This window comes from Uloborus diversus, chromosome 1 (genome assembly GCF_026930045.1).
Source record: "Uloborus diversus isolate 005 chromosome 1, Udiv.v.3.1, whole genome shotgun sequence".
NCBI classification, from domain to species: Eukaryota; Metazoa; Arthropoda; class Arachnida; order Araneae; family Uloboridae; genus Uloborus; species Uloborus diversus.
This window is the reverse complement of record NC_072731.1, coordinates 12,815,443-12,835,007: the sequence shown is the minus strand read 5'-3', so window position 1 is coordinate 12,835,007 and position 19,565 is coordinate 12,815,443. Positions and strand designations below refer to the sequence as shown.

The 19,565-nt window shown below is 36.9% G+C and overlaps 1 protein-coding gene across 1 annotated transcript in view; it reads left to right on the top strand.

Moving 5' to 3' along the window:
* Positions 1–19,565, top strand: part of LOC129234296 (matrix metalloproteinase-25-like) — a 38,464-nt gene that overhangs the window by 1,760 nt on the left and 17,139 nt on the right. The window contains exons 2-4 of the mRNA XM_054868291.1: positions 4,484–4,743; positions 7,025–7,314; positions 9,376–9,543. Coding sequence (XP_054724266.1) covers positions 4,484–4,743; positions 7,025–7,314; positions 9,376–9,543 — 718 coding nt within the window. The remainder of the gene's footprint in view (positions 1–4,483; positions 4,744–7,024; positions 7,315–9,375; positions 9,544–19,565) is intronic.

Sequence of the window (19,565 nt, the reverse complement as noted above, 5' to 3'; positions counted from 1 at the left end):
TATAAATTATAATAATTATTTATTTAATAATAATTTTTATAAAATTATTCATTAATGAATACTATTTTTACGAAGTTAAACTGTTTATAAATTTTTTTTTCCAATAAGATATGTATAGAACTATATATTTTCCTTTCCTTTAACACGTTGCTTTGCTTATCAGCTGGTATGAGGGATATATATTTTTTTTTTACTATAGTGTTCCGTAATGAGCAGTATTGCAAGATTGCGTGAAAAATAGCCGATTGAGTTTCATTTTGACGTGGCTGACGAGATAAAGTATCATTGCTGGTTAATCTTGGAGATAATTAAAATTTTAGCAAACATTGAAAACAACCATCTTTATTTTCTGAGTGATTCAAACATTCTTGCTTTTAAGACAAAAAGACGTTTAAAAGCAATGCGAACTGAAAAGTTAGAGAAAAAAAAATAGGCCTAGTGCAGAAACAGTAAAAAAAACTGCTTTAAGAGCTGTGGTTTCATAAGCAGCAATGATAACGCTTTAACGGAACTAAAATGACCGGCGAATGGGATTATTTTGAAGTCTTTGTTTATGTGGACTAGGCGGAAAGGAAAGATTACTTGAATATTGAGAAAAATTTAACTACGGGTGTGCAAGCTGTTCAAGTAAAGTCTACTTATACAGCCTCTAATGAAAACAACGATGAAGAATCTTTAACCCATACCATCTCCAACTAATCAGCAAATATCAGATTTTTCAAATATTTGAATGTAGTACATGGAAAATTCCATGCGATAGAAAATGTAGGCTGTCAAAAATAACTTCCGTTTTCGTACCGACATCTATAGACGCTACAACCCTTTTGTTTTCCACTGTGTGACAATATATGTATCTCATCAAAAACAACCCTGTTGTAAAAATTTCCCCGCCAAGAAAACCTTTAACTTTTCCGCACAAAAAAGAAAACCTGCATCTTAAACCCGAAATCCCTCAGCCATAAAATGTTATGATATCTAGTTTTCCCGCCAAGTATCTGCCAAACTATCATTCTCCTTTTTCTCCTTTTTCATCACAGTCACTTCCATTAGAACCTCCTTCCACCTTCAACTCCTCAGAAATATGGATAGATCTTTTAAATAGTTTATCTTGTTTGGCGGGAAGCTTTTTGCTCACCAAGCAACCACTTCACTTTGAAAAGCTTCCCGCCAAACAAGATAAACAATTTAAAAGATCTATCCATACTTCTGAGGAGTTGAAGGTGGGAGGAGGTTCTAATGGAAGTGGCTGTGATGAAAAAGGAGAAGAAGGAGGATAATAGTTTGGCAGATACTTGGCGGGAAAACTAGATATCATAACTTTTTATGGCTGAGGGATTTTGGGTTTAGGATGCAGGTTTTCTTTTTTGTGCAGAAAAGTTAAAGGTTTTCTTGGCGGGGAAATTTTTACAACAGGGTTGTTTTTGGTGAGATATCACATCTTTTTGTATTGATATTATTACTTTGTCTGTATTTTTAGAATTGAGAACTTCAAGTCAGAAAATTTTCAATTGAAACAACGTTGTTTTGTGTTTTTAAGGAATAATAATGGCTATCCTAATTTAACGTCAAGTTGGGCGGTTTAAATTTTATTGCAATCCTTGTATCCTCTCTGTTGCAAAGAAAAATTCTTGGATAATAAAATACTATATTTTAAGTTATATTGCTTTCGAATATTTTACAACTTCGCAATAAATTCTTTTAGTTTCTTTATTTGACATATTATCCAACATTTTCATGAAGGTTTCTTTAAATGTTTTACAGCTTGAGGGCTATTTTAATCTAGCTTTTCACTTTTTGTTTAATTAAATTTTTTCTTAAATCGTGGATTATTTTACGTTTTATGGGATAATTTTAATTGTTTGGTGATTTATCTTTTTCTTGATAGAAGTCTTTGTCTTGTTTAATACCTAGTTTTGTTTAAAAGTTCATTTAAAAAACTAAATAACGCATGTTATCACCAAGCAAAAAAAAAAAAAAAAAAAAACAAGCCATTAAATATTTTAAATTTGAATGTGTCAGAAGATCTATACAACTTTACTCGATGTCAAATCGCGGATAGCTCAAATTTGCCATAAGCGAATGCGCAAGTTGCGCGCGGACTAAGCTCATTAAAAGTCTTGCTTAAATTAATTGCAAAAAATTTTTCAGCTAACAAATTACTGCAAAGCACGGATATCCACACACGTATTTCATATATTTTTAATTCATTATGTGTTGTTTGTGAAAAATCCATTAATTTAGAAAATAAGCAAACCAATAAAAAAAGTGCTATTTTTCACTTTCAATTAAAAAGTTATATGTGCCGTATTCATATGCGTACAGTTTCCTATAATTTGTCACGTAAAATATTGTAATGGTTTAACCCCAGTTTCGCGCCGACATTTAAAATTTCTTCCCTCCATAAATATATCAAAACTGAAAAACAGGAAGAAAAGAAATTTTGTATCGACGAAACTGGGCAGGGGGGGGGAAGCATTCTAATCTCATTCATTAATTTGTTTCGCTGCTTAAGTATAAAGAAACAACATAGAATCTGAAAACAGAAAGCTCAATGAGCTAAACCTGCGCGCATGCGCAGTCGCTGTGGCAAATTTGTGATATCCGCGATTTAACGTCTAGTTGCAACTGTTGGATATGTTTTAGTTTTGATTGAATTTCATTTCCTAAGACAACTTTGGAATCTGTTAGATCTGTTTTAACCTTGCAATTGCAGTCCGAGATAAACAAACCCTATGAGCTGAGAGTAAGTACATAAGAATTTAGAGAAAATTAGTGATTTTCAAACTTTAATTACTCCGGCCCATGATGTCACTGGGGGTTGAATTTTTGTATATGTACTCAATGGCCCCCCAAGAATATGTATACAAAAAATCATTACCGTAGCCCCCGGGGGGGGGCTGTGATAGACCCCCGGGAAGGTACAATTTGGGGGGTAAAAACGAGGGGGGAAGGGGAGGGGGGTTAAATGGCGCAAAAGGCACATCAGTAGGGCACAAGGAATGCGTGTGCGAAATTTCAGCTTGATTCCTTTTTTCGTCTGGACTGTAGCCCTGTCAAAGAAAGCGAAAACTTTTTTGAACAGCGATTTTATAACTTTAATACCTCCTCCCCCTGATGGTCCAGGGGATTGTATTTTGGTTTACGGCGTCAGGGGCCACTAGAGATTGAGTGTATCAAAAATCAACTCCGGAGGTCTTCATGGGGTTGAGATACAGAGGGGTGAAAAACCCCAACTAGTTCTGTCGTGTAATCTTGTTCTTGGTCGCTTTACTTTCTTTCGTCTTTGGCGGTGGATTTGCTTCTGTTGGCTGCTGACGTTTGGTTTCCTTGGCGGGGCGGGACGCTCCTGCGTCCCGTGATGAATACTTTGAAAATGACCCATTCGTTTTCGCCTCATGTTGTGTACGTTTAAGGTACCTGCATTTAGTAAGCGAAGAAGTAAAAATGAAAACCTTTGCGTTCTTTTTTGCAGCTCTTCCTCGTCAATTTTTATCCAAGTTAACTATAGGAGGCGTTGCCGTTTCTAGTCTGGTGTTTTGCTTGTACAGCTTAGTTCTATATATTCTTTAGGCTAAACTGATGAACCGAAAACCAAGGGAAAAACTACGGGTATCTGATCTGTTTAGGCTCGCTGTAAGAATGCATATTTTAATGACTTTTTCTGCAGTAATCATTTTGAATGTAAATGATAGTAATGCAACGTTACTATGCAAGTTTTAGACACATGTTGAGAGGCAACAAGGATCCCCTTTTTCAATGTAAAAGAAGTGAGCTTATGGATGAAAAGACATCCCACAAAAGCTCTTTTTATCCATAAGCTCGTTTTCTTTGAAGGATTCACTCTAACCCCGAAACACGTGCGGGTAAATTTGTGTATACTAACGTCGAATTATTCCCTCTTACTTTCAGCACAAAGGTCCCTAGTAGCACACAATATCGTGTCGTCATCTACACGTCATTGCCGTATATCGTTTCATCTACCCGATATCGTTCATTGTTTCTGCTGTATAGCGCGTCATCGTCAAGATATCACGAAAAACGACATTTTCCATAATTGCTTATAATAGTCATATTTCAATGCTGTACCGTTATTATATGGATAAAATGAAATAAATAACAAAAAAAAAAAAAAAAAAAAATCCAGTTTTAACAAAAAAAAAAATTCAAATTTTTGAAATTTCACCCACCTCTCTCATCGCATGACGCTTACGTTATCGTAACAATGACTTGTAAACCATGTAGGAAGACATCGTAATTATGCGCAAAACGATGACTGCACAATGACGGTTGCGTTCTCCGTTACAATGGCGCACAACGATATTATCACAACAGCGCACGCTCTGTCGGATTAGACATCGTTTTATATCGAGACCCGATGACGCATCGATATAGCATTGGTAACTTTTACGATATCGTCGTACGTCATGTACTACTAGGGGTACTGATTTAATTCTCATTGTAAACGTACTTCTTCCCGCACCAGGAAACATTCATGAAACGGTACGGGTATATCGTCTCGGGGGAAGGACTAGCAGATGCACTGCATACCGTCGAAGGCTTCAAGGCAGCTGTCCAGAAGATGCAGTTATTCGGTGGCCTACCTCAAACCGGCGAACTGGATGAGGCGACGCTGAATTTGACCAAAGCGCCAAGGTGCGGAGTTCCCGATGTACTGAAAACACAAAGGTCGAAGAGATATATCATTGGATCTCAAGGATGGCGGAAAAAGAAATTGACGTACTTGTGAGTGAAAAGTTTTGAAGTCATTTTTTTTTTTTTTTGGAGCAATCACGATTACTAATTGTTTTCATTTGACCGTCCTTGATGTCCAGTTCCTTTTTCAACCCCACCGTCCTCTACAGGCCCGACTCCTCCCGGTAGCCGCTGCTCCTGATCGGTGGCGTCCATGTCCTAGACACACCCACACTCATACACACACACGCACCCATATGCACACGTGCTTTTACACACATACACACAAGCCAATGTGCATACACACAGGTCTACGCACACACACAAGCCTACACATACACACAAGCCTACGCATACACAACTATACACACGTAACCGTCCAAGAGCAGGGACAGGAACCGTTTCTAGAAACAAGCGAATGGGGTAGTAACCAATGAGTAGGGTCCTGTCGCAACTCGTGATTGCGAAAAACATAATTTGAATTCAAAATTTCAGAATTCAAATTAATTTTGAAAATTCGAAAGTTTTCTTTAGTTTTTTTTTTTTTTTTTTTTTTTGGCATATATTAGACAAGATGCAGCAAATCAACCTCCGGTATTTGGAGAGGGTGCTGTGTGAGTTGTGGTAAGGAAAGGGTGGTGGAATTGGTAAAGATGAATAGCAGATGGAATAGAAGATGAATAGGCGCCATTTTCAGTAGTGGTAATGGCATGGTGGGCCCGGTGAGCAATAACATACACCACCGTATACCCACCACAACTCACACAAAAACCTCTCTAAATATGGGAGGTTGATATACCGTACCCCGCGTAAGATTATGTACTTTACCAGTAAATCAAAGCCTAAATCATTAATTTAATCGCAAGGGTGCCCGACCCCCTAAGAGCAAGGGCGCACCCCCCTAAACATCGCGAAGATCCCCCCTAAAAATGAGGAAAATACCCTTCAAAGCACTCCCTTCTCCATAAAATTTCAATTTCGCCATGGTGGGCACCCCTAGCCTCCCTGGTGCCCACCTAGAGCACCTAGAGCACCGCTCTAGGTGGGTAACCCTGTTAATCGCAACCCAACACAAGAGGCACTTATTCCTCCAAGAGCGATGTCGCACAACACCCTTAAAAACTAGAATATTATCCCAAAACGATAACCCCTTAAGACAAACTCTATTCCTAATACAACTCCTAACAGTTTCAATGGAACACTTTACGTCATGACCCCGGCTCCCCTGCTGGCTGAACAACACTCAAGTCTGTTGCAGTGAACTAGGCGATTAACTTTGTGCTTCGAATAATTAAGTTCGTCTTGCAAAAAAAAAATAAAGACTCAATTGACTATGGAAATAAAATACAAAATATCGACAGATCAGTTGTTATACTCATTCAAAAGAAGATTTTCGTTTTGATTTTTCTAATTGCTATTTCAAATCAATAATGGGGTGTGAAGTTTCATGTTCTTGCATTTCAGAAAATATTTTCAGTTAACGATCTATGTTCTCAAAATTCAGAGAGTATTTTCAGACAGCGGAAGGTATTTATAAATGTCAGAAGCCACTTTTTAACGTTGGAAAATGTTTATGGCTTTCAGATAATAATTTAAGACGTTGGAAAAAAAAAGACTATGAAGATTATCTTCTTTAAGCGGTCGGACGATGCACTCTAGTTCAAGATGAAGTACTACGATATTTCTCTGAAAATTGAGGCATATTATGATACTATGTGAGGAAAAGTGTATAAAAGAATCTTTGCAGCATGCATAAATGAACATGGTAAAAATTCTGAGTGCGTTTGCAAATACAGTGCATCTTTAAAAATCCGTATAAAATATAGAAAACTATGTAAAGATTTTAGGATTCAAGCTGCAAATCCACTAAGGTTTTACAGTAAAAAATAAATAAAACATGTGCTGGCGCTTAGTATTTACCATCAAGTTAATTACCTTTGAAGAAAAACTAATTGAAATAAAAAGCACATCCTGTAAGAAAAATCCCTTTTTCTATTATTGCTCACATTTGAGTCAATTTTTGTTAAAAGGAATCACCTTTTTGTTAAAAGGTCATAAATCAACACTACATTGTTCGTAATTTGACATACGCCCTTTCAACAAAAACTATTTCAATCATTAGTGACTTCATTATCCCTATGAACTTATAAATTATTCTGAGGATGAATTTAAATTTGCATACTCGAGATGGATTTTAGAAGATTTCGGATTCCTGGTAGACGGATTAGCGGGACTAGGCTAGCCTTCTTGATGTGTATATATTTTCAAAACCTATTAAAATATCCGTTGACGGTGAATTGAAACCGACATTTTCATTCGACATCTCTTGCAGCCTCGCCAACTGGCCTATGGAACTAGATCCAGAGCAGACTCGTGTCAAACTCGCCAAAGCTCTGAACCTCTGGTCTGAAATCACTCCTCTGAGATTTGTGCCACGTGAGAGTATGGAAGCAGATCTGATCATAGCTTTCGGCAGAGGACCCCACGGGGACGGCTACCCCTTCGACGGGCAAGGGGGTATCTTGGCTCACGCGTTCTTCCCTTACGAACACGGCCCCTTTGGAGGAGACATACACTTCGACGACGACGAGAACTGGATTGATGGAACGAAGGACAAGGAAGGTATGGCAGTCCATTTGACATATTGCAACGCATAATAATGTTCAATTCTACGGTAACAAGCTACTGATTGCTGCACCCAACAAAGTTTCGAAATATGTTCTATATCTGTGTTGCATTGCATGAACCTTACGAAGAAGATGAACTCTACTTCATTACGAGAACAGAATTCCCTTCTCCAAAAAAAAAGACTTTTTTTTTTAAAGTTACGTATTTTCAAATTTTTTACAAAACAATCTTATCCCCATTAAAATGCTCCCCATTACAACTAATACCTTTGTCCCAGCAATACTTCCCTCTGAAACACTTTTTGAAGTCATCCTTAGAAATGGCTGACAGCTTCTCCCTTGTTTTTCTCCCCTTAACCTCTTCCAATAGGACCGTTTCCATGGACACTTTCGACCCCGGAAAAAACCTGCTTTTCACAGCATTCCAGTTATTTGCGGGGTTTATGTGGAATATTTCTACGCCTGGTAGCTTCTGGAGTGAAAGCGGTGTTTTTACCCAGAATGCATTACGCGAAACAAGTTCATCTACTAGCCGCTAAGGATGCCGGGTAAAAACCGCTTTCTCTGGTACAATGGGAGAACCTCTTTTTACATGGAAACGGGGAATTTTTCAATCGGTTTTTTGTGGAGCCAGAGCGGAGATTTACTGGGTCGAAAAGTGCGTTATAAACGCGGCTAATGATGACAAATTGGTATCCATTCATGCCCCTTTTCATTCATGGAAATAAGAAAAAGTCGCAGGAGCCCGGTCAGGCGAGTATGGAGTGTGGATGCAGCACCTTGCCATGAACGACATGTTTCAACTTGACGTTCTTTTGATTTTCGGTCAGAGCCCGAGAAACAAACTTGGCAGCAACCCTATCCATTCCCAAATCTTAGATTAAAATTCATTGAACCGAGCTCCAAGATAAGCAGTTTTACCAAGCAGAAAGCGAAGTTTCAGAGCTGAAAATTGTTCATTTAAACTTGCCATCATAAAAGCGAAAGAACAAATCAGACCTAGCAAAAACAATCACTGCAGATGAACAAAACAAGCCAGGTGACATTGAATTTGCAATGGTTGCGCTATGCATATCTAGCAGCAGAAATACGTGCCACAAAAGCTCCACCCACGCCAATGAGATTCCGATTATTTCTGGGCATTCGTATAATGCAACAAAATTCTGAATTTTGCCAGAAACAATATCTTTTTTTCTTGCTCAATAACGGGCCCACACCATAAGATGCGTTAATTACGCATCGGAAAAGTATTAATTAAACATGGTTTCTGGACAATGGAGTATAGCGAGAAGTGGCGTAAAGCGTTAATTGGGGGATATAAGAAATTTTTCGAAGGCCGAAAACTGCAATTTTAGGCCCTTGCATGTATTTTCATACATATAATTTTGAGCCTCATGGGGGCGGGGATTATCCCCCCCCCCTGGATGCGTCACTGTTTCTGGAAATTTTCAAAGTTTAATTGCACTAAAGTGGTCATTTGTGGAAGTCATTGAAATGTCTTGATATTCAGTTGAATGAGTGAAAGAGAACACTTCAGAGTAAAACAAGATAATACTACCGAATGAATTTAAAAATTAAGAAAAAAAGTTTAAATATCTGCAAATCTGCAATCTCATGCAGCTTTCTTTGATCATAGGTAATTTTAGAGGCGAACTAAGAAAAGTTGTATGTTTCAAGGTTTTACTTTCTTCTGTTTACAAAGTAATAAAAGAACGTTAGATTCATGAAAAATTTTGCAGTTAAAACCATGTTTTTAAACCATTTTAAAGGGATTAAATGCTTATGTTTTCTTCAGAAGACAGGTGGGAATTTCTTATCTAAAATACTTTGTTATAATTCTAATAGCAAAATAAATGCAGATTAAAATTTTAAAATAAAGAACAATGAAATTTAGTATAATGTCTTATGTTGAAATGTTTAGAATGATATTTATTCTCAAAGTTTACTAAATAAAAATTGACAGTACCAATGTGTCGAGGGCCTTCGAACCCTTTTCTCACCCCTCCCTGCAGGTGCTACCATAGCTTTGATTTTGATCATATGTTATCTATTTTAGTTATTGATGGCGTCGACTTCTTCACCGTAGCAGCTCATGAAATAGGACATAGTCTGGGTCTGGCCCATTCGACAGTGCCTGGATCGATTATGTTTCCGTATTATAAAGGTTACGATGCTTACATGAGACTGGATTATGATGATATTGTCGCCATGTATTCCATGTACGGTACGTAATATCGTCTAATCAAACCTATTCTATACGTAGGGTCAGTTGGTGCATAAGGAATAAATGAAAGCAAATTCTGTTACCACACTTGAGGAATTTCTTTTTAAGTTTAGGCGAGTGAAGATTAGGCGACACATGTAAGAGATTCTGAGAGTTTTGCGTGTTTCTAAGCAATTGTGTGAATCATTCATCATCATCATTCTTTGAAGATGACTTTATGAAAAAAGTTGTCTCTTAAAAGAGTTTAGTGATTTCACATTTCCCACTCCAACAAGTACACAAATACGCAGTAATTACTTTCAACTCGTTTTACTTGTCAGGTCGAAGGTTACTAAAAACTTTTATTTATGGATTTCACCTTCCCATTTATTATTGACTAGTGGTACCCGCACGGCTTCGCCCGTAATAGCAAATTAAAAGGTCTTTTGGTTCGCCTGTATATTTACAAATGATGTGTAGTGAATTTTCTCGCCAATTGGCTTGTGCCCACGTTACGGTTCCACGTTATGATAATTTCGTATCTCGCCAATTGGCTTGTGCCCATGTTACGGTTCCACGTTATGATAATTTCGTAATTTATTCGTCCATCTTATGATAGTTTTCTTCTTAAAATTGGAATAGAAAAAGAACAAAATCGAATTTTCGAAAAATCGCTTCGAGGTGCACACCCCCATGCTACATACTAACTTTGTGCCAAATTTCATGAAAATCGGCCGAACGGTCTATGCGCTATGCGCGTCACAGACATCCTACAGACATCCTACAGATATCCTACAGACAGCCAGACATTCTCCGGACAGAGAGACTTTCAGCTTTATTATTAGTAAAGATGAACAATTTAGGTGTTTCCTTTTTCCTCATAAAAGCAGTTCTCTGGGGTAAATGGAAACAATTAAAATTGTTATTCTTCCTATTTTCTTTGGATAAATGTTGCATACGAGTAAATCACACTTTTGTTAGTACACATAGTATAGTTGTGTACTTTACATAGATTCATGCTTCTAAACTGATTGTGAATCGAACGATTATTAACCTATATCTACCTCATGGGGAAATAATTGGGGTGTTTCTATTCACGCTCTGGTATCTGGAGTTAAGAAAAAAGCATGTTGAAGTAAAAAGAAACGTGATTTCATTATCTAAACGAGCTGATGTGTGCATCATATGAATTCCTTTTACTCCAATTTAATGTCATTTCCTCATTATTGGCATTTTTAATGTGATTCAATTGTTTACTTTCTAAATATCACCAACAGTGGCCATATTGAAACCAAATTTAAAAAAAAAAAAATCGCAAAATTTGTCGCCAAGTTGGCGACAAAACTTGGCGACCAAAAACTGGCGATGCATCGCCGACAAATTATAACTCCACTTGAGTTTACATCGAAATTAATAATGACCAACCCCCAAACAAAACCCCCCCAAAAGGGGCAAAAGACCCCCTTAGGAACATCCGAATGCAACCAAAATTGAAGGTGCACAACTAGACCCAACTAGGAATCTTCGTACCAAATTTTAACTTTCTAGGGCATACCGTTTTTGAGGTATGCGAGATACATACACACATATACACATACGCACATACGCACATACATACGTACATACAGACGTCACGAGAAAATTCGTTGTAATCAACTCGGGGGTCGTCAAAATGGATATTTCGGGTGTCTGTAGGTTCCTAGGCATATATCCACGTATGGTGCGGTCGAAAAAAAACTCAACATTCATTCGGGGGTGAAAAAAATGGAAATTAACGCCGATTTTTGAGCGAAAATTTTTTCGCGAATACAATACTTCCTTTTTTGAAAAAGGAAGTAAAAAGAGTCATGACTCATGAAATCAAATTTTTCATGCTCTGTTACTCTCAGAGAGTATAGTATTAAACACAATTTTATGTCTGATTTCATCCAAAAAAAGGGGGGGGGGAGAGGGATCTAAAATTGAAACATTAAAATTCAGTTTCCCATTCGCCAACTCACCCTACTGGCCTAATGAAGTACTGACTGACCACGGAGTGTGTGGAAAGGCAAACATCCGGTTTAAAGGGAGAAATAAACGCATCTATTAGTTTTTAGGGATGTCAACTTTTGCAGATGTACGTTAGCCTCCAAATTAAGCAGAGTCGCATTCAAATAAGCAGAACACGAGCATTAAATTTTTACTTTTCCCCTCATTTAGATAGACTCGTCTTAACTGGACGTTTGCCAATTCCACACAATCCGTGGTTGGACAGTAAATTCACCTGTTTTGCTTCAACGTCGTACTTGGAATTAAATACGTTACATGTAACCGGTAAAAATATGCCCTTATTCTTCGTACAACATATCGAAAATATTAGGGGGTTACCGGAAAGTAATGTCAAGTTTTTTTCTTTCTTTTTTCAGGCAAATTAATTTTTTACTTTAAAATATTAACTTTTTAAAATTTTATTTTGAATTATTGATGTAATTATTTTTGTTATCAACAAACTTTTGCTATCTAGTAGACACTTTCGCAAAACGGTGATCAAAAATATCTAAAGATGGCATTTTGGTCAGTCATTGTTTGAGCTTTTTTGTCACCTAGTGATCAAAATAAATAGAAATCAGAGGATACAATGTCAGACGAGTGTGGTGGGTGAGTCAACCCACGACAGTTCATCCTTTTTCTCTCTGGTTCGTGAACAATGTGGTCTTGCATAGTCTTGTTTCCGAAATTGTGCCCTCTCCTGCTGACAAATCTCTCTAATAGATTCACCCGATATTGCTCCATCTGATTTCCCTCTATTCAGATCGCTACAATACATTCTTCGCGAAAACAAAAAACTTAAAAACTTGGCAGATAATCACCTTCATCAGTTATTTTTCTCAAAAACCATTTTTTTTTTTTAAATCAATCTGAGGTGGAAAATTTGCGCACTTAATGGTAGAAGATTGTTATTGACGCAGGTAACTACACCACTTATTAAAAATAAAAACTGTTTAAAATTTATTCGTCTCAAAAAAACCCCGACATTTTTCATGAAGTAGGCTTTTAGCGTGCCTATCATTACCAAATAGAGAATAAAATTTACTGTACGAAAACAATTCATGAGTACTTAGGGTAAACCTAACCTGGCAGCATTGTAAAGGCTACGCAGATCTCAAATCCAGCAGTCAGGTTATAGGTTTGCCCCAACTATAGGCTAAATTTTTCAAAAACGACTTATCCCGTTGACTACTTCAGCATTAATTGCATAAAGTTTGACCAGCAGTAAAAAACCTGTCTTTTGCTGCTTTATTTATTTTTTAATTTAAAGTTTTACGTTGTTCAGAATGGTTCTGCCAGGACAATGCTAACTTTCGTATAAAGAAAAGTGTTTGAATTCAGTAAAACATATAAAGCATTAAAATTAACAGACATGAAGCCTTTAAAAGACATAAAAAATTATTGGTATTTTTGTTTTAAATCAAGGTAATAGTATTCAATAATAATACAGTTTTAAATCTAAATCTAATGACAAAACTTCCTTTGTCAATTATTCAGATCAGGCTTGGAGTTGTTTTGCACGCTATTTTAGCAATAAAATAAATTTAATAATAAAAAAAAGCTCTAGTTAAGCCAAAGTGGGTTTTGACTCATTACGTTTTCGTACCTGTTCATGTTAGAATTTAAATTTTTTTTAATATTGGAGAAATGAATAGAAAAACACTTCGTCTGCGTGAGTGTTTATTTGGCATTTAAATTTGCTGTGTAAGATATAATAGATTTGATTTACAGCTCAATAAAAAGGAGAGGTTTTAACTTATGCCAAATTGCTTCTCTTTAATGCATTTTTAAATTTTTTTCTCCTTTGGCGATTTCTTGAACTTATTTGAAAAATTATTTTTCTTATTGTTTTAATCAGGGCTGTTGAGTCGGAGTTGGATTGATTTTGGGGTAAAGGAGTTGGGAGTCGGAGTGGTTAGAAAACATGCCGACTCCGACCATCTTTATTACTTCCTTTTACAAAAAAGAAAGTATTGTATTCGCGAAAAAATTTTCACTCAAAAATCGGCCTTAATTTCCATTTTTCTCACCCCCGAATGAATGTTGAGTTTTTTTTTTTCGACCCGACCACTCGTGGATATATGCCTAGAAACCTACAGACACCCGAAATATCCATTTTGACAACCCCCGAGTTAATTACAACGAATTTTCTCGTGACGTCCGTATATATGTATGTGCGTATGTGTGTATGTATCTCGCATAACTCAAAAACGGTATGTCCTAGAAAGCTGAAATTTGGTACGTAGACTCCTAGTGGGGCCTAGTTGTGCACCTTCCCTTTTGGTTGCATTTGGATGTTCCTAAGGGGGCCTTTTGCCCGTTTTTGGGACAAATCATTGTAAATTTCGTTGTAAACTCAAGTGGTATTATAATTTGTCGGACACTTGACGATATATCGCCAATATTTTGGTCGCCAAGTTTTGTCGCCAAGTTGGCGACAAATTTGGCGCTTTGTTTTTAAATTTTAAATTTTGTTTCAATTTGGCCACTGTTGGTGATATTTAGAGAGTAAACAATTGAATCGCATTAAAATTGCCATTAATGGGGAAATGACATTAAATTGGAGTAAAAGGAAGTCATGTGATGCACACATAAGCTCGTTTCTTTAATTTTTACTTACTCTCCTTAATTAAAAAAAACTGACTACTAATTGGCTTGATTTATGTATGCAGACCTACTAATTAGAAAATAACTGCCAATGGCAACTAGCTGGCTTTATTTATCGAACTTTCATTTTCTGTAATAGCTAGCTCCGGCGACACGCTAATTTGCTTGTTAAACATATGTGCTTGTTTTTATAACTTTCTATAACTAACAGCAACTGTCAGCAAAGGTTTTGTTCCTTAATGTTTTGTAACTAGAAGCAGTTTTTGAATCAGAAGTTTATTTTACTTTGATTTCAGTTATAAAATAGTAAAAGAAATGTATCTTTGGGCAAGTCGGGGCCCGTAGCCTGGGTGAAAACTCAAATTGCAGAACTCAAAATTGAGAGAAGAAGGAGCATAGGTATATATTCAGTAAATTATTGCCCAATTAGCCAGGACTAAAGCAGAAATACATGAAATACACCGCCAGCTCAGTCATATCCAGCCGAGGACTGCAGTTTCATGCTTATTAGCACTCAACAGCTCGGCATAGGAAAGTGACTGAGCTGGAGATGGAAAACCTCGTAAGGAAGCCAAGAGTGCCAAACAAACTGGTAGCTAATATAGAATTAGCAGACCAGACGAGTGACCGAAGCAATGGTTCGGTTAGTCCTCGGCTGGAAATGACTGAGCTGGCGGTGTATTTCATGTATTTCTGCTTTAGCCCTGGCTAATTGGGCGGTAATTTACTGAATATTCCTGCCTTGCCTTCAATCTTCGAGTTAAACCGAACCATTGCTTCGGTCACTCGTCTGGTCTGCTAATTCTATATTAGCTACCAGTTTGTTTGGCACTCTTGGATTCCTTATGAGGTTTTCCATCTCCAGCTCAGTCACTTTCCTATGCCGGGCTGATGAGTGCTAATAAGCACGAAACTGCAGCCCTCGGCTGGAAATGACTGAGCTGGTGGTGTATTTCAAGCATAGGTATAGTTTCAAAGTTATTCGTACAAAGCAGTATATCGCCGCATTTCGTGTAAAATTTGCTCCATCCCTTTACCCATCCTCTCCCAGCAACATAGTACATTATTTTCATTGAAATTTTATAGACGAAATATAATTTAAGATTTGCTAAAAGGAGAGAAAATTAAAACTTCTCATTTTTTCAACAAATGGGGTTTTTGAGTAGTCTCACTTTAAAAATTGCAACTATTGAAAAATTTGATTTTCAAGTTGAATTTCTAACGTTGTATGCATCTAAGGTTCACAATAAAGCACGAAGCGAAAATTTTATAAAAAAGAACTCATATTTCAATCACTGTTTAGGTGTTTTTCTCCTTCTCATGGGGGAGGGGAGGGATTGAAAAAAAAAAGCCGGAATCGGACTTTTCAAAATCCTGGAGTCATTTTGACTCCGACTTCGGAGCAGTGGTTTTGAGCTATGCCAAATAATTTTGCCAGTTTTCGGAAAATGAAATAATTCTGTAAAACTGGTTTCTTTCCCAGAACACTGTCAATGCAGGAAAAAAACATTTTCGGAAAATAAAATAATTCTGTAAAACTAGTTTCTTTCCCAGAACACTGTCAATGCAGGAAAAAAAAACAATGTGTCACAACTACACTGCATGAAAGTTTAAATCTGTGCAGTTATATAAATAAAATAATTAATAAAATGAAAATAATCAGTTATCCAACGTTTTGAAGTTCAAAAAATGAAAATTATTTCAGACACGTGTTTTCGTGTTACAAGGAACACTTTTTTCAGTGCAAAGAAGTGTGAGCTTCTGGATGAAAAGTCATCCGAGAGCTTTTCTCGAATTGACTGATTATTTTTATTTTCAGCACAAAGGTATTTATTCATTGTTCATCTTTCTTTACTAATAATAAAGCTGAAAGTCTCTCTGTCTGAATGTCCGGAGGATGTCTGGAGGATGTCTGGATGTCTGTAGGATGTCTGGATCTCTGTGACACGCGTAGCACCTAGACTGTTCGACCGATTTTCATGAAATTTGGCACAAAATCAGTTTGTAGCATGAAGGTGTGCACTTCGAAGCGATTTTTCTAAAATTCGATGTGGTTCTTTTTCTATTCCAATTTTAAGAACAAAATTATCATAAGATGGACGAGTAAATTACGAAATTATCATAACGTGGAACCGTAACATGGGTACAAGCCAATTGGCGAGGTACGAAATTATTATAACATGGAACTGTAACATGGGTACAAGCCAATTGGCGAGAAAATTCACAATACATTATTTGTAAATATACAGGTGAACCAGAAGACCTTTTAATTTTTCTATTACGGGCAAAATCGTGCGGGTACCACTAGTTAATTAATAAAATAGTTTTGGATGAAGAAAAGACGCACAATCATATTGTTCGGAAACAGAAATTAGCTTACTAACGCTGGAATTAATAAATGTGTCACCGAAATATTTTAATGTGCGTACAGGGTAACGGCACCAGTAACAAACATGCTTAAGACATCGCTCTCAGGTTAATTCAATTTTCGGAGCATTTTAATGTATTTAGACTTTTAAAACTTTTTTTCTTTCATGCAACTGTATCTTATCTAACGTTTGGATGCTTCTGGATCTCTGAATTAAATAATTATATTTTCATTTGCTCAATTTCGAAAAAAATCAGGCCCAGTAACAGACACCGACATTCTGATGATACCCACTAACAGACAGTGTTGCCAGATTGTGGGAAATTTCCCCATTTTGTGGACATCTGGTGCTCTCTGGGGAAATTTTGGGGAAATGGGTTTTGAGGGGAATTCTTTGGGGAAAATTTTTTTTCTTGGGGAAAACTTGGGGGGGGGGGGGAACCTCGGGAATTTTTGTTTTCGTATTTAAATTCGCGTCTTGACATCCAGTAGTTACATTGTTTGTATCAAACAGCGTTGGTTTAGCTTTGATCAATTATGGAATTCGCATTTCGCATTATGTGGAATATTACTCTACGAAATTCTCATTAATGTTCTGCGTGAGTAACTTGTTGATTCCTTGAAACGGGTAAAAATAAGTGTGATAAAGAATGTTCTTGGATAAATACATGCAAAAATCATAGTTTAAATGCACATACAGAAGCAGAGTAGCAAATGCAAATAGAAAAAAAAATTTGGTTATTTCTTATCTCTCGGTCAGGCGCTTGTATTTATGACTAGTGGCACCCGTACGGCTTTGCCCGTAGTTGAAAATTAAAAGGTATTTTGGTTCACCTGTATATTTACAAATAATGCATGATGAATTTCTCGCCAATTGGCTTGCCCACGTTATGGTTCTACATTATGATAACTTGGTAATTTAGTTTTCCATCTTATGAAAATTTTGCTCGGGAAAATGTTCTTAAAATTGGAATAGCAAAAGAACAAAATCGAATTTTCAAAAAATCGCTTAAAGGTGCACACCCCCATGCTACAAACTAATTCTTTGCCAAATTTCATGAAAATCGGTCGAACGGTCTAAGTGCTATGCGCGTCACAGAGATCCTGACAGAGAGAGAGATCCGGACAGAGAGACTTTCAGCTTTATTATTAGTAAAGGTAAAAAAAAAAAGCAAGGGAATTTTAAAAGAAAATTTGGCTATTTGGGGAAAAAAAAATTTTTTAAGAGACAAAAATATCAGAGGAAGTCGATTCATTTCATGAAAATATTAGTGGAAAAATAATTTTTGAATTTGGTTAATTTTGATAGAAAACATCGTTTTTTGGGGAAAAGTTGGAAGGGAATTGGGGAAGTCTGGATTTGACCATCTGGCAACACTGCTAACAGATTGGATGAGGAAAGGATAAGTAATGGACAGAATTCTCTTTTTCTCTGTAAAATGTGCAAAATTTCTTTGTTTTTAAATCTAAAACCTTAATAAATTCAAATGAACACGAAACAGCAGCAGACCTCGTGGTGGCTGTTCATAACCTTCCCCCACTGCCTTGTAAACCAACTGATTCATAAAATTCACTGTAATAACACTAGATGGTTTTACCCGTCTAAAATTCTTATTATTTAAGTCCTAATTTACGACTGTTTGTTACTGGACCCTTGTCTGTTACTGGTGCCGTTATCCTATGTGTTTCTTCTTCTTCTTTTTGAGCAATCCAAATTGCTTATTATTCTCACTTGACCGTTTTTGACGTTCCTTTTTCAATGTTCCCACGTAATAATCATCTCTAGCAATATATAAGGCAACACCTCATGCATATTTGTAATGTATTTCAATATTGTTAAATATATTTATTTATTTCATTTTACACAAACTGCCTAATGGCAACACCTCATTGTTGAAAAGTAAAAGACGCACGAGATCGTGTTCGATAGATTTTTAATTTAATTGAGCGACGACTTCTTGAGGTGTAACAACCTTATGTGTGATGCTAATAAAGTTTGATGATTTTTATAATATAATGGAGTCAAATTTACATACGAAATGAGGGAGTAGGTTTATACCTCCCCGACTTCCTCCTTACCTTAGATTGGTTTATACTTTATAGTTTTGTCATGCTTCGACAAAAACGAACCGATGAAGAACGTGCTATCGCACTTCTAACGTGCTAAGATGCTATCGCACTTCTAACGTGCTAAGATGCTATCGCAATTTGGATTGCAAAAACATCTGAATGCAACTTGCTAGCATTTAAATGAAAAGAGCCCGAAAGGCCCATTGCCAATGAACATACATTTAGATTGTTAAAGATTATATGAAAAAAATTCTTGAAATTTATTTAAGAAATTCTTACTTCCAAAAAAAAATTCTTCGCATTTTTTTTTTTTTTTTGAGCAATCACGATTGCTTATTGCTTTCATTTGACTGTTTTTGATGTCCTATCATTTTATTTTCCCACCGCCACCCTCTGCACCATCACCGTGGACAGGCTGGCTACAGGCGGGCTCCTCACGATGCTGCACCTATAGCGAGAGCCGTCTCCAGGTTGCATCCATGTCCTACACACACGCGCATACATACACAACTACACACACACATACACATACACAAACACATACGCACACATACACCTACACACATACACCTACACACACATACACCTACACACAAACACATACACACACAAATCCATACACAAACACACACGCATACATACACACACATACACACAACTACCCACACATTCATGCCTGCACACAGACACAAACACATATGCCGACATACACAAACGCATACATACACACACATACACACAACTACTCACACATTCCTGCCTGCACACAGACACAAACACATATGCCTACACACACATACACATACCCCCCACACACATACCCCCACACTTATGCCAGCACACAGACACAAACACACATACCCCGTACACACAAACACCCCCCCACACACACATTGCCAATGAACACATGCCTACATACACACACTCGTGATTTGCGAAAAACATAATTTGAATTCAAGATGTCAAAATT